This window comes from Siniperca chuatsi, linkage group LG1, assembly GCF_020085105.1.
Source record: "Siniperca chuatsi isolate FFG_IHB_CAS linkage group LG1, ASM2008510v1, whole genome shotgun sequence".
NCBI lineage: Eukaryota > Metazoa > Chordata > Actinopteri > Centrarchiformes > Sinipercidae > Siniperca > Siniperca chuatsi.
The window spans coordinates 27,555,148-27,570,049 of record NC_058042.1 but is presented as its reverse complement, the minus strand read 5'-3'; the positions used below and the strand labels follow the sequence as shown (position 1 = coordinate 27,570,049).

The 14,902-nt window shown below is 41.6% G+C and overlaps 1 protein-coding gene across 2 annotated transcripts in view; it reads right to left on the bottom strand.

The window, feature by feature from the left end:
* The window catches only part of LOC122864627 (granule associated Rac and RHOG effector protein 1-like), a 36,030-nt gene that overhangs the window by 9,516 nt on the left and 11,612 nt on the right, over window positions 1-14,902 (bottom strand). For both annotated transcript variants that reach the window (XM_044172270.1, XM_044172179.1), the window contains exons 2-7: window positions 12,820-14,283; window positions 3,723-3,935; window positions 2,758-2,898; window positions 2,337-2,432; window positions 2,032-2,193; window positions 1,527-1,685 (exon numbers count right to left, since the gene is read on the bottom strand). In XM_044172270.1, the coding sequence (XP_044028205.1) occupies window positions 1,527-1,685; window positions 2,032-2,193; window positions 2,337-2,432; window positions 2,758-2,898; window positions 3,723-3,935; window positions 12,820-13,323 (1,275 nt within the window). In that variant the 5' untranslated portion in view covers window positions 13,324-14,283. The remainder of the gene's footprint in view (window positions 1-1,526; window positions 1,686-2,031; window positions 2,194-2,336; window positions 2,433-2,757; window positions 2,899-3,722; window positions 3,936-12,819; window positions 14,284-14,902) is intronic.

The following is a 14,902-nucleotide window of genomic DNA, read 5'->3' as shown; positions in this document are numbered from 1 at the left end:
GAAGGTGGGAGGAGTCCATTTCCTGTATTGCAGGAAGTTACCCTATTGTTAGTAAAAACGCAGGTGTATCCTCGGAAACCCCGGGCTGCCCATGTGAGAGAGCCACGTATACACACAAACAGTCTGTCAGTCATGTCGAAACACATACGACAAGGTCATTGGGGGCAGGATGGAGGAGGAACAGCAGTAAAATAGACGAGGTCAACTTCTTTGCTGAACTCCGAAAGCCAAGACTAGTAGGAAAAAGGGCGTTGCTGGTGAATAATGTTGCCAGGAATGACAGTGGAACAGATATGATGATTCTTACTGTGTGTGTTGTGTGGGGGTAAAACAAAAAAAATAGGGAGGAGAAAGACTGTGTCTGGGGGAGGTATGAATAGTGCATTACAGTGAGTGTACAAGTGTGTATAAGCTAGTGTTTTAAAAAGTGTGTGAAAGATACTGTGTGTGAGAGTGCGTCCATGCATGCTGCTGTGTGATCTATCTTGGGTTAAGTGGCCGTAGGCTCAGATAAGGAGCTAATGCAAAGCGCTCATCTACCATCCAGGGATTGTTTTACAGTTAGCACGGGGTTGGCAGGGTTGGATGGGAACACTCCCTCGGCTTGACACACAAAACAGGGCAGACCACACAGAGGAAATAAACACTGGAGCATAAACATACTGGTGTTACTCTGAGGAGAGTCCTGCCGCTGACCATCCCTCCCCGTGACTCTCCTTTTCAACGGGGGGCGTACTGTTTGCAAACCCGCCCAAGCTAGCCCATCCTTCAGCCAGATGCTGCAGGAATGTTTCTTCCCTTTTGTGTCTCTCTGGTGTTTGTTTACACCTCTTGGTTGCCTCAAAGCAAGCAGACAGATCTCCTCATCTCCATTACAAATCTGACAAACAATGGGATGCAAGTTTCCAAACCCACCGACGAACAAAAGAAGAGGATTCAGTAACTTAAGCAGAAGTGTCAGTGAAGTACAACAGGCCTGTTCACGTCAGCATGCCACCTCCTTTCCACTTCTTCATAGAATCAACTACACTGTGGTGATGGATGCCAACAAGAACAAAATACTGAATGAGGATCCAGCAGAGAACTTTCTACACAACTGTTTAGCTTAGCATATCTTGCACAAACATAAAAGTAGATATTTTACTAGTATTTCTGGTGCATTTTCCAAGGAACATTTGTTCTTTGAAAGTGGAAAAAACAAAGTGGAAAGGAAGAGAATGATCTGTAGTAAAGAAAAAAATCCTTTTACTTCCTTTTTTTTTTTTGAACAAATACTTAAAATGTGGGCAAGATCCTTGTAGCAGTTGTGGCTTATGTTATGTTTATGTTAAGTTGTCCTGGTTAAATGCCCAAAATGTGAACTGTAACTCAATATAGAGACATCCATTTATATTCAGCTAGTATAAAGGCGTTGCAATCTATTTTAAATTAATATATTTCTATGTGAACAAAAATGTGAGAATGCTCTGTTATCACAAGATTACAGCTTTACTGTAGCAACCCAGGTCTTTAACATCTCTACTCACCAGACCAGCCTGGGCAAACAGCAGCTGGACAGCTGTCTTGCAGGCTCCTCTCCAACTGGAGGGGCAGACTTGGTTGAGGACCTCAGTGACAGGAGAGTCGTCCCTGGGGGTCACTCCGTTCTGGCCCAGCGCCTCCTTAATGAGCTGCAGCATTGTGTGCTGAGGAGACAAAACACAGTGGGCCATCAACAAAGCAGTCTGCCATCAGCGTCTGCTAATGTTACACAACAGATGCCACTAAAAAAAAAAAAAAAAAAAGCAACTAGAGCTTTCACTAGTCCACGTATCTACTGCGGTTAACACTCCAAACAGTGATAATGTCTTTAAACTACTGACTCAGAAAAAGTTGGTGAGTTTGAGAGCGACACAGGACAAAATTGTGACAAAAACATGGTCGACACTTTCCTTTTTTGTAATTGACAGGGCAACATTAACTTTTTGGGAGAACAAGGTGGGTAACCAGTAGAAGTAGTATGAAGCTGGCCAGTCGAGCCAGGGACCATACTGTTTTCAGTTTGAGGTTTTCAGACGCTGACTCGTTGAAGGACACTCCTTTGAGGAAATGTGAGCCGATCTGTACAGGGATGGTGGGCAGCTCGCACTGGATGGGCTGGGAGGTGGTCTGCATCCTGCCCGCCTGCTGGGCCTCCGCCTCACTGCAGCAGCTCTGCGCACACACACACATACACACACAAGCATGTAAACATATACACAATAGTGCAAAACACAAAAACATTGACACATGATGGAGACACACAGCAATGAAAGAATAATTGTTTGTTTTTACTGACTTTTTGAGAGTGAACACACCTGTAAGGCTGCCTCCACAGCTTTGGGGTTAAGATGAAAGCCAGCCTTCAGTGCGTACTCACTATGGCCCAGACTTTCCAGTGCTGCTTTGTAGGCCTGGAGATACAGAGAAAACATGACCGGCTATCAGTCTAACATTGCTTTCATCACCAAGAATAAAATCGGATTTGATGCTACTCTTCCCTGGCACTGCAATTTCATTAATGATGCTATCTAGTTCCACTCTGTTTATTAAAGTACAGTAGAAGTACAGTAATTGGAGGTGATACTAAAAATGTATTGTTTATTTTGTGTGCATAAGTGGACGTCCATTTCATTCTTAAAACTTATCTCAGGATTTTTCTAAATTATTTCTAATTCTAAAGCCACTGGAATAACAGTAACTGTAGTCCCTGCCCTGGTTTTTAGGGTGATACTGTGCCTGTAAAGCATGGTCAATCTTCATGTTGAGCTCCTTCAGCTGGTGCTCAGGGATGGTGGTGTTGTTGGAGCAGAAGAGCTGCTGAACCTGGATGCCTGCCAGGCAGCCGTCCCGGCCCCTCTCTCTCAGCCTCGCCATGGCCTGAGGGCACAGCAGAGTACTGGGTCAGAGCGACAGCAGGAACATCAACACTACTACAGCACAATATCACAGAGAAATGCAATACTTGAGAATGAGTGGATTGTACTGCAAAATTAGATGGCCAGCATTTTAAAAATTTTACTTAATAAGGATATAGGTATAATAATAGGTTTATAAGGATGTACAGAACAAAACTTAAAGGGTGTTTTTTTTTTTTAAAGGATAGTGGGAGGTTTTACAGCCAAACTTTCTTTGAATACTGCTAAAATCTCAAAATAATAAAAGTTTAGAATAAAATTTAAATATATAAAACAGATGTTAAACACTGGGAAATACAAACTTGTAGACGATAAAAAGCATGCATGTAGCTTCTGAAAAAGAATCCTGGCAGCTTCCCTCTGCCTAAACGCCCCCCCAGCACATTCTACCAGGGTCTATTCAGGCCTAGTCCCCTCCAGGGCTAACACTCTGCATGCCAGGGCTTAACAGATCAATCAACCCACTATTCTCCTCTCTGCCTCACTTTATACAACAAAGCTCAAAATAGACCACTGGGACTGATTAGCCTGGGGATTAGTTAGGTCCTCTTACAAAACTGGCTCCTTTACATGGGTTGGGGTTTAGAGGGGCACAGAACATAACATTGCAGGTTCACAGACAAACTGCAGCCAAAAAAAGAGGAAATAGGAAATTGAGGCTGGAAATCATAAACGGCTGGCATTTCTCAGGAATGTGTAACAAGTCTGCTTCACCTCACACAGACAAACCCCATATTTCCAAGGCCCAGACCAAGAAGAGTCCTGGGGCGCCCTGTGGCTGCATACCTGAGCTGCACCTTTCCATGAGCGGGAGGCTTCCTCCAGCTCTGTGAGAGGCCCGAGGTCGGAGCTTTGGGAGCGGGCGTTGGCGCAACGCTCCTGGGCCTGGGCAAGAGCCTCTGCCAGGCAAGACTGAGCCACAGGCTGCACCTTCTGCAAAGCCTGTGATAGAAACTGGAAATGGACCTGCATCACCGTGAGGAAGCACCGACCAAGCACCTGCAAAGACATGACAGAATGTTTTATGTTGTAGCAGTAATCTCTGAGTGACATCCATCATCAACATGCTAGAGTACCTAAGTCAGGATGTTTGAGACACCAAACAACATGGATGCTCGCAGGCTAGGAAACTAACACGTATGTCCACATGCCTCAGCGATTGGTTAACACTTCTCGAATAACCAACTTCTTGTAATACTTTACCAACAAAATACTGTTTTCTAACAGGACCTCAAAATACCGCACCAACAAGTTATCCCTAGCTCTGATATTTTGTACATTTTCAGGCCTCTTCAACAAAAAGATCCAGCAACTAAGAAACTAAAAATAAAATACAAAACTCATGAACTCCAAAAAGTACCTTGAGCTTGTTATTGTTCCCTTTTCCACACCTGAAGAACAGAGAACATGAGGCTTGACATGAAAAGTGCAGTTGTTGTGGTATATGCCTAGTTCTGTAAATTTGTAAAAGACATAATCCTTCACTTTAAAAAACACTTTATTGCAAGGCACGCTATGTGGTTTAAGCATGATATTTCCCTTGTAAATGAGGTACAGTATATTAATATAAATACTTATTTTTACAACATCGTACATTTTCATAAAATAATGTCACACCATTAAAAGGTTGACTCATCTATCACATTTGTTTTTGCCACCAGATCACATGAACTAGGCTATATCAGCAGATTGTCTTCAGGCTGCTCCTTTTCATGCTAATAAAATGAATAATTAAAAACAAACTGAAAAAGAAGTTGAGGACACCTGGAAGAGTGTCATCCTCCAACGTGATAGTTGACTAAACCACAATCTGGTTTATCCAACAGCCTAAAATATAATCATCTCCTCTTTAGACAACACATGTCCACCTTGTTTCCCTACTATTTGCCACAGCAAATACCATAACAGCAAAGCTGCCTTTGAACTAAAAATCTAGGGGGGAAAAAAACAAAAAAAGTAGCATTCCAGGGGAAGGAGGAAACTACTTGAGAAACGCCATCCTTGCCAAGATGCTACTAAAGGGTTCTTAAGGATCTCTCTTCTTTGCCTTTGTCAGTTTATTCAATATTTATCACAGGTTAGTATTTTTACCCACACATATTTGTCTTCCTTATCACAGTAGCTCTGTTGATTTCTTAACTTTCTTTAAATTGAGTAGTAATTTCCTCAAGTCAAGTACATTTAAATGTTTCTTCAATTGTTTTTATTGTTGAACACTGCTGAAATATTTACACAAACAAATATTTCAGGGTGACATACATAACTCCACACCTACTGAGTTGAATGTCCAAGTGTGTATGTTTGTTTGGTGAGAGAACAGTCCAGGTTTAGAGGCTGTTAGTTGTCCAGTTAGCAAAATAAGGGAAACGGGACACCACAGGGTCCACCATGGTCACAGGGTTTTCTTTTTCAGGTACCTGCTGAAAATATCTCAGGGGGGGCTGAGTTGTAAAGACAGAAATGCGCTGCTACTTTCTGATGGCAGACAGGAACAACAGGACACAGCTACTTCTCTCTTCTTTCATTTCCTTTCAACTATCTTCTGTTCACTGTCAAATAAAAAGGTAAAATGCCCCAAAAGTCTTTAAAACACAACTTTTTCATTAAGATCTCTGCTGCCCTGTTGACCAGATGAGTCAATCTTTGAAAGGTAGGAATATCTCCATTATCCCAGATAACCCAAGTAAACAGATTAAAAATGCTATTAGAAAAGCACATTGTTGCACATTGCAACTGTGTGTATTGAAATTTTCTTTAGTTAAATTTTCATCGTATAAGCACAAAAATACACTCTGAGGGGTTCTGATATAGCAAGTCAGAGAGCCCATCCCAAAACCCAGAACATCACAGGATTAAAAGCCAATATCTTTGTCCCTGTCAGCATGTTTACAAAAAAAAAAAAACCCTGCTTGCTCCAATGCTATCCCTATCTACTGTATGTGACTTGAAGGCATATGCAAAGAAACAATTTCTCAATTGTGTGTAATGTGAAAAATGAAAGCAATAAGATGGAAAGATGAAGAAAGATGGGAAAAAACATTCTGAGTCAGTATCCTGACTAGTGATGGGTGATAAGGTCAAAATATCATGTGATTTTATTTCATCAATTCCTTATTATGCTACTAAAATGAGAATGTTTTGTGTTGGATTCGAAAGAAACAAGACTAAGAGTCTACACCCACACTAACAGCTCTGTGAGGCTGTATTTAGGAACAATGGTGCTAGCAGGTATAATGTTTACTATCTTAATAAACCACATATTGGACAAACAGATGAAAGGTCAGGGAATCAAAGTTTCTACACATAATCCTCTGGGGACCACGAATGTCTGGACCAAATTTCACAGCAATCCATCCAATAGTTGTCGAGATCGCTGAATAAAAAACAAAAATGTCAACCTGCTTGGGAAAAATAGGTAGATTACCAAAGTCATTAGAATTTATGCTCCAGGGACATTGGATATCTGTAGCAAATTTCATGCCAATCCATCTAATAGTTGTCGAGATATTTCAGTCTGGACCAAAGTGGTGGACCAACCGACCGACCGAGCCGTGCCGCTGGCATGGCTAATAAAAACAGCTGTAAAATGCATGTCTGTATCCTTAAACTCGGACCCATCTTACCATGTATAAAATAGAATGATGTGGTGCATATTCCTCCACCTACTCCAAGCTTACTCTTGGAGGTTTGATAAACAGGCCCAGATCCAGTGTGCACAAGATGAGAAATTCCTGCTCCTGCTGTTAACGTTGAGCAACTAATCAGAACTTAATCAGTCAAAGGCGATTTATTGCGTATGCAAAGTAGAGAAATAATAGATAACAGAAGACACATATAGCCTGACAATGAAGCTTGGACACAATACATTCAGCCAAATAATGCAAACTGATATTACCTGTAGAGTATCCTAATGAAGACCACAAAATAGCATGAACACAAGCTGACAATGAGATCAATGCAACTCAAGTGTTACAAAGTTGTCTACAATAACCAAGTGAGGGAAAGAAATGAGGCCACAGCTACAGCACAAGATAATGGATAACACATGTGATTGGCTGTGCAGTATCCCACAGTCATGGAAAATATGAGAAGTACGAGTGCAGCGGAGCCAAGCCGACGTTGGGCCCCTCTTAGGCCCAAACAAGGCGAATCATGAATCAATCAACATTTATACTTATATTTTCTGAGAACACCTGCACTATGAGTGCGCTATGAATCTAGGAGTGGTGTTCCTGAGATCAAGACCTCTTCTAGGGAAAGGGAGTGTGATGCTGTTACTAATAACCAGATGGTAATGTCATGTTGCACCGATCTGATCTGTGAAAAAACAAGCAGCCTGCCTTGGCCGGTTAATGTCGATGGCTCACTACCTCTTATTTTGCTGATTTTTTTCAGCGTCTTCCCTTTCACACAGTTACTTTAGGGAAACAGGAAGGTCACAATTGTCTTGACCCCTGAATTCAGAACTGGTCACTTGCACATGCTGGTACATTAGAAACTGAAGCAGATTTTACTGGCACTCTAAAGTCATTCTCGATATGATCTCATCAGCTGAATGAGCAAGTGTAAAAAATGTTCTCTTAGTTTGGTTAAAGTGAGGCTCTTCTTTAAAAGGACTGAATGATCGGGCAGAAACATATTTAAAAAAAAAGGTGCCCTGTGGAGTTTTCTTGTAAACAAACAAAAGTTATGTTTACATTCATTGTTTCTCACCAAAACACACTGTGTGTATCCTTGAGGTCTAACAAATGTGTTGAACCCATTTCCTTCCTTGTCAAACATTTTGCATTGTTTATATCTTTTTCTTCATGTGCCTTTGCGAGCACATTGCTGCTTTTCTTGGCACGTTACTGCCACCTACTATCGATTGGTGAATTCGCATGAAGCCATCGGCAGGAATGTATCACATCGCCAACCACTCGTAAAAACAGTGCTCTATAGCACTACTAGTTGGCAAAAACTCCACAGCGTAATTTGAAACCCGAGTACCCATTTTGGTGTGAACTGAAAACAGGAGTGCACCCAGAAATTACACCAACCTGTGAGCTGCAGCCTACGCTATATTTCATTACAAATCACGCATGCGTTTAGTCTTACTTTAGACCTACTCAAACTATCGTTACTTCATTTTTGTACTTTTGGTACAGATGTTTTTGTGCTCATCGTTGCCTAATGTTATCTGCTGTATCTGTTGTTGGCTGCTATACAAATGTTCATGAGGTTGGTCAGCAGCAGAGAGGTAGAAACCTCATAAGTTGAAATCCAAGACATTAACTTTGTTGCCCTTGTCCATTGTCTTAACTGTGTTCAAAATATTAGCTTCCTCTATATTTTTGTCTCTTTCCACAATACACAAGTCAAAAAAGCCAATGAAAATGACTCCTACAATAAACACATATGATTCACTGCAATTAGATGAAGCCCTCATATGATAAGACCACATTTCATCAAGAAACCAGCAACTGTAGAAAAAAAATTATAATGCCAGTGCTTAACAGCTTAAGACCAAGGGGTTATTTTTCAAGTGCACTGGGGTTTGCTAGGAGAGCTTATGCAGTTGTCTGACTAGAGCAGCCATGAAGGTCTCTCTGGTTATGGGGACCTCTCTGTCTGCCTCTGGTCTTGCTCTGTGGTTTTAACTTACAAGCTCGGCAAATGGCCTCTAAACAAACCGTGACATTTTCATGCATATTTGGCAGCGGAGTGACTCTGAGCAGCCAGGGAGCCAGGCACTGATTTGGAAATAAAAAGTGGTTTGTTTTGCAGACTGCACTGACCTGGACTTTTGGGGGCTCTTGGTAAAAAAACAAAATTGTGGGGGGACGTGAGCTAGGGAACAAAGGGGGAAAAGCTTCACATACCACAACTCCCCAAACTCAGAAATGCATTTGGTGCTTTTTGAAGACCTCATAATACATCAAGCTGCCAAACAACATTCCTCAGCTCATGCAGACAAAGGAAAATCCCTTTTACAGACACAAATACATCACATTGTAAGGGACAGGCTGAATTAGCAGTAATTACTACAAGCTAGGTCTAAACAAGTTTTATCTGTGCGTGCACAGAACTTTCTTAAACCAAAATAAAACATAGTAGTGCAGATATTTATTAAAAAGCAAAGGTCTATTTGAGTGAAAACAAACCTAGGCCATGGATGACTCATCGCAAAATCTCAAATATCAAAGCATGTTGCAGATTAAGTTCATTATAGGTGCGCGTGATCACATCTTCATCAGCTTTAACTGATATTTTTCACTTTCTTCTGTTGATACACTTCATGTCCAGCACTTATTTTACGACTCTCTACAACTGTAAAAACAATTTACTTTTACTGTCACCATGTTCTGTACTATGAATACAAACATCTTTTGGGATTAAAAGAACCCACTTACTGTGGCATTTTAACCCCACTATTTTTTCTTCATGTGTAACTGGTACATTATACTTCACTCTACAAATAATATTATTGTGTATGTGCAGTTTTTTTTCAAAGGTTAATACAACTAACACACTCGAATAAGGCCATTGTAAAAGTAAAGTATTATTGTGTTTCCTTCTCTGCTTTAACAAATGTACCCTTTATGCCCGGGGCCAGACAGCAAGTGTGACTGCCAAGCCATGCGGTCTAAACTTTAACAGACTTGGGCTTCCTCTAATATTCATCTGTGCATATCCAGACCACAGAGAGTCAGATTTACTGACTGTGGTGCAAAAGTGTTTCCTGTTTTGGGCTTAGCCACATCCACTGAGGTCCTGCAGCCCCTCTAGTGTCTTGGCCGCAGCCATGTACCCACTCCCTGCTACATGCTTAAGGATTTTGGAAACACTGAAATACCCATTTTTTCTGATTTATATTGTAGTGTTTCACCTATACAGAGCCACCTGAGGCACACATACAGTTCTGTCACAGGTGCCACAGAATCAGATATTAAAAAAAAGGGAATTTTTCTTTGTCTAAAGTTTTAATTGCATTCATAGTTCTGCACTAAGTAGCAAATATGAAGACTGACAGGTGAAATAGAGAAATACCGGTGTAGCAAAGAGGAAATCGACAAGGTGAGTAAAACTGGGGAGTCTGAATGCAAGCAAGCAAACAAACTCGAGGCAAGATAGTGTTTAAGATTTTAGGCCCGAGGAGGAGAAGCTTTCCCATGTTAAAATGTGTAAGTGGCCTTGGTTCAGCCAATATTTACATGTAGGGCTGGGCGATATGGCTTATAAAAAAAAAAAAATCTCAATATTTTTAGGCTATGCCGCAATATACGATATATATCTCGATATACACATTTTCTCTAAAATAACATACCGTAAATTGCAATAGTGCAAACATATGATGATCTTGTAGAATATGATGCACTGCTGTAGATTAAACTACCCAACAGTATGTAAAGCAGTTAAAATTAGCTCAACCATAATCATCTACAGCAGTAAAATGCAACATACATATTAATGCTTTAGTAATATTAACCCAGAAACATCATATATAATAGTTATTGACAAGGACCATTTTACTGCACTATGAGTACTTGCAGAACTTTTACTTGTAGTGGAGTATTTTCATAGTGGGGTTGGTATTAGTACTTTTGCTTGTGTAATGGACCTGAATACTTCTTCCACCTCTGGTTAGCACACCCACAGCTCAACTGCACCTACGATACCAGTCCGATCCTCCCCCTGAAGGAAGGTGGCCTTGAGGTGTTGTTGTGAAAGTGAGCCTTTCCCTTACATAACTTTAGTCAGCCATAAAGTGTGTCCAGTGTTACTGGACGGCTGTGCGTTGTGTTTGATGTCCCTGTTTATGTAACGGTGCTACGGCGTCTTCTTGTACTCTTCACAGCGGAGTTGCTCCAGACTGTGAACAGCTAGCTACTTAGCAGCTTCGAATAAGGCTAAAGTCAATTAAAATAGCCTAAAACCGGGAGGTCTCCCAAAAATGTTGTGAAGCTGCAGAGCTGGAACCACGGGTAGAGTAACCAGAGCGATCAGATGATTGATCGCATTCTCTTGTGATTTTTTTCCCACCACAGTGGAAAAAAAAACAAAAAACACTCGTAAAGTTAGCTGCTAACTAGCTAGCTGTTCACAGTCTGGACTCGAAGAGCACAAGTCAGTCTGGAGCTGTTGTGGATTTTGTTTGCTTTGTCTTCACATCTTGCACTATACACTTCCATATTCATTTGGCTTCCATTTGATTTTTTTTGTCTCTGCTTTTTGAACTTTTTCCTTCTTTCAAATGTTACTACTGAATTAAAATCCCAGTAACTACTGAACTCAATGTGATTATATTCAGTTAATTGTAAGTCTCTATTTGCTGCCACAAGACAACAGCTAAAGACGTCTTCTCCTAATCTGTGGGATAGGGGGTGGATAGCCACACAGGGAGTTCCACAGGCTCACAACTGTTTATTACATGGAGGATAAATAAGCAGATGTAGTAATCATATGGAAGGATGGGTGGGCATGGTGTACAGCTGAAAATGCAGCTACCTGATGCTGATGGTACCACATGTCGCTTAGGGAAGCACAATTACAGAAAAATTGCCAATTGGAATTACTCTGATAAATACTGTAATTGAGATTTTCCATCACAATTACCAATTCATGATTATTACTTCTCAAAGCAAGAGCACCTGTTCAGTCTAATTTTTGAAATCATTGTGACCTGGTTCTTGTGTCAATGGCGACAACCAGATTAACCAGTCTGGAATTAGTGGTCAGACACAAGTGGGTGTGTGTGTGTGTGTGTGTGTGTGTGTGTGTGTGTGTATTTCCCTCTGTCACTTTTAAGGAAAGCTGAAACTTAAATCAGGTGTGACAAAAGACAAATGGACAACAACAACAGTGTAAAGGAGAGAGAGACATACAAAAGAACAATTCCTACATCACAGCTGAGCCTTTTGGTTATTTAGTGCATCAGTCTCTAAATCCTCTATTAAACTCACATGAAAAAAAACACCTCAGCTACAATGTTTCGCATTTTACACATCAGCTAAGTCGGTGCTGTGGAAAGATGGTGTGACAAAAGATGACTTTTCTTCTCACATCCTCAGTGTTTTTCACACCTCACCCTCAGATCCTGACACCAGCTTAACACTGGGTGTGAGAATCCTATTTGAGCCAGGAAACACAGATTCATGGAGCCAGCCTTCTGACAAAGTGCAGCTAAGCATCTTAGCACTACTGCTAGAAGACGAGTCATGAGTAAATTAATATGATAAAGTATGTCATACTTAACTATAGGGCCTCAGGTTGTGAACTTAACTAATTCTTTCCAGAAGAGCAACTTGAACATCAATCATTTGTTTGTTTAGTGGCAGACATGAGAGAGTCATTTTACATAAGTCAACACAATTTGACATAGCTTGGGAACCTGACGAATCTGCGAGCTCATGTTTTATTTGCTCTGGCAGATGCGTCTGGTCCCCAAGCTATGTCTTATATGATTTCCAGCTGACCTGGCACGGGTCGGGCCAATCACAACCGTCTATCTAATATGGGGCGGGTTTGATAAAGGATTTGGTAAAAGTTTGATTTACCAGCTGGACCTGCTGGCCGCCAAAAAGATGGGGCACACTGAAAACCCAGTGGCTATTGTTGTTTCTCCATTGGTCGCTCTCATGGAGGAACAGATCAGGGAAGCGACCAAATTGGGAATCACTGCCTTGCAGCTCAGAATTGCTCTGATTGGTTGTAGGTCTTTCCAATTGCGTCCAGAGGCATTATGGTATGCGCCGGTTGATAACACCCCCCTTGGAAATCAAAAATTAACTGAGGAGTTCCAGGTCTGGCGAGGTCAGGCTAAATAAGACATACTCCAGTATATAAACGAGTTCAACAAGTGGTTATAATAAGATGGTGTGTGTGATTCTGTCTGAGCACCTACCTCAACATCCTGCAGGCTGAAGTCGTTCTGGTCTTTGAAGTTGGCTGCCCCGGCGCTCAGCTCCATCAGCATCTTGGCGATCTCAGGCTTTATTGCTGCAGTCAGCCTGCTGGCCGCCTCCATGACGTGTTCCTGCACGTCCTTCAGTTGCATAGCTGCTTTGGAATAGTGAGAGTTCCTGAACACACTGCTGAACAGGTCTGTGAGGAAGGCGCTGGCCCGGCAGAACACGTTGAGGGCATCCAAATATTTGGAGATGCCTTGCTGGATGTCTGCAACTGCGGTTGTGGTGCCAGAAGGAGGTGGGTGGCAGCTGCCAGGCATGCCCACCCCGGTGCCCATGGGCGAAGAGGCCGAGCAAGAGGAGGCCAGGGAGGCACTCAAGGTCCGGCTCAGCTCAGGCATCTGGTACTGCTGGTGCTGTTGCACTTTCTGCTTGGACCCGCCGAGCAAAAAGCGACGCTTGTAGTCCATTTTACTTTCCTGCGCACTACAACAATACATAAGTGGTGCAACAGCACCAGAAGCTGCTGTTTTTAAGTTTGTCTTTCCCCGCAAAGTGCTCTTGTCCTTTTTACAAAAACACCAAACCCAACGGTCCTAAAACTGTTCAAGTTATGTAAAAAGACAGCTCAAGGATTCCACCTGCCAGAGGCTCATCTCAGTGTGCCTTGTAGAGAGGCAGCACAGACTTGGGTGAGGTCGGAGGGCGATCAAAAAGACTGGCAGGCTGAGTGAAATGCTTACATGCAGCCCTGCTGCAGATACGTCAGGCCCAGCTTAAAAAACAGCACAGACACACCTCCAGATTCTCTGTTTCCAGCTTCAAACAAAACTATCATAATAGGGGAGGAAAAGTCAAAAACACTCCTTAATTTACTTAAAGTGATACTACAGTCAAGTTTTAAAGTGCATTTAACTTTCCTTCAGAATGGGAAAAAAAAATCTTCTTCATTCAGTATATAGAGTATATACACATATGTATGTACATATATAAACCTATACCAGCCTGCACTAATAAAAGTAGAAAATCCTTTTAAAAGCTGAGAGCAAGTGAAAAATGAATCAAAGCAAAATGAGACACTGGTCAACAGCACGGAGGAAAAATGAGGAATAAAAAAAATATAAAGGTAAATAAATGCTGGAATCAGAGGATGTGGTTTCAGGTCTTCTTGTGCACTGGCTGGTGGAGGAGCTGTGGGAGGCGAAGGGCAGACAGATCCAGTCCGTCTCAAATCCTCTTCACAAAGCAGGACTCTGCAGGCAGTGAGCAAGTGGCCAGCTGATAGCTCTGTCTGCCTGTCTGAAGTCTCCAGCAGCTTCCTGGTTTCTCCCCTGTCTGCTGGCTGAGGTAGATATTACTCACCGCGGAAACAAGTGTGCTTCCAGATCTCGCTGTTCTCCGCGGATGCAGATTAGAGCGACAAGAGCACAGATGTATCTGTAAGGCCTCTAGGTCATTTCCTAAGGGAGGAAAGGGCAGAGACACAGAAGAGAGGGTTAACATCATGCCCAGGAGGAAGGATGAGCTTCTTTTCAACTGCTTTACTGTTACACCCCAAAACAAACTGCAATTCAAAACATGACCAATAACTACTTGACTTGTAGCATTTTGATTAAAATATTAATACGGTATGTAAGGTTTTTTATTAAGGTTTTAATGACAAGCCTGAATGTTACGTAGAGTGACATGAACACAAATATAAATTGTCAAATAATATATATGAAAATAGTAGGTATATTCTAGTATAAAAACCTCATTGGCTGATTACATTGAAAGCAGAAGTGAGAAAGTTCACAATTATTTTGTCAGATAACGTGCATCGTGGATTCAATAATAGCTTCAGTCTTATTTCTGACTTATTATACCCCTTAAGAACACAAGGCCAACATGTTGGAGCTTGAGTCATCACATTTCTGAGTGTAGTCAAACTTTGTGTTGATCTATAGTGGCTGACCATTGGCCTGAAATGCCCTTTTCTTAGGGCTGATTTGTGGTGTGCAGTCACAACCTATCTGGCTGCCAGAAAATCTTTACTATTCCATTTTGAAATCATTAAATTAGAAAATTTCACCAAGTGAG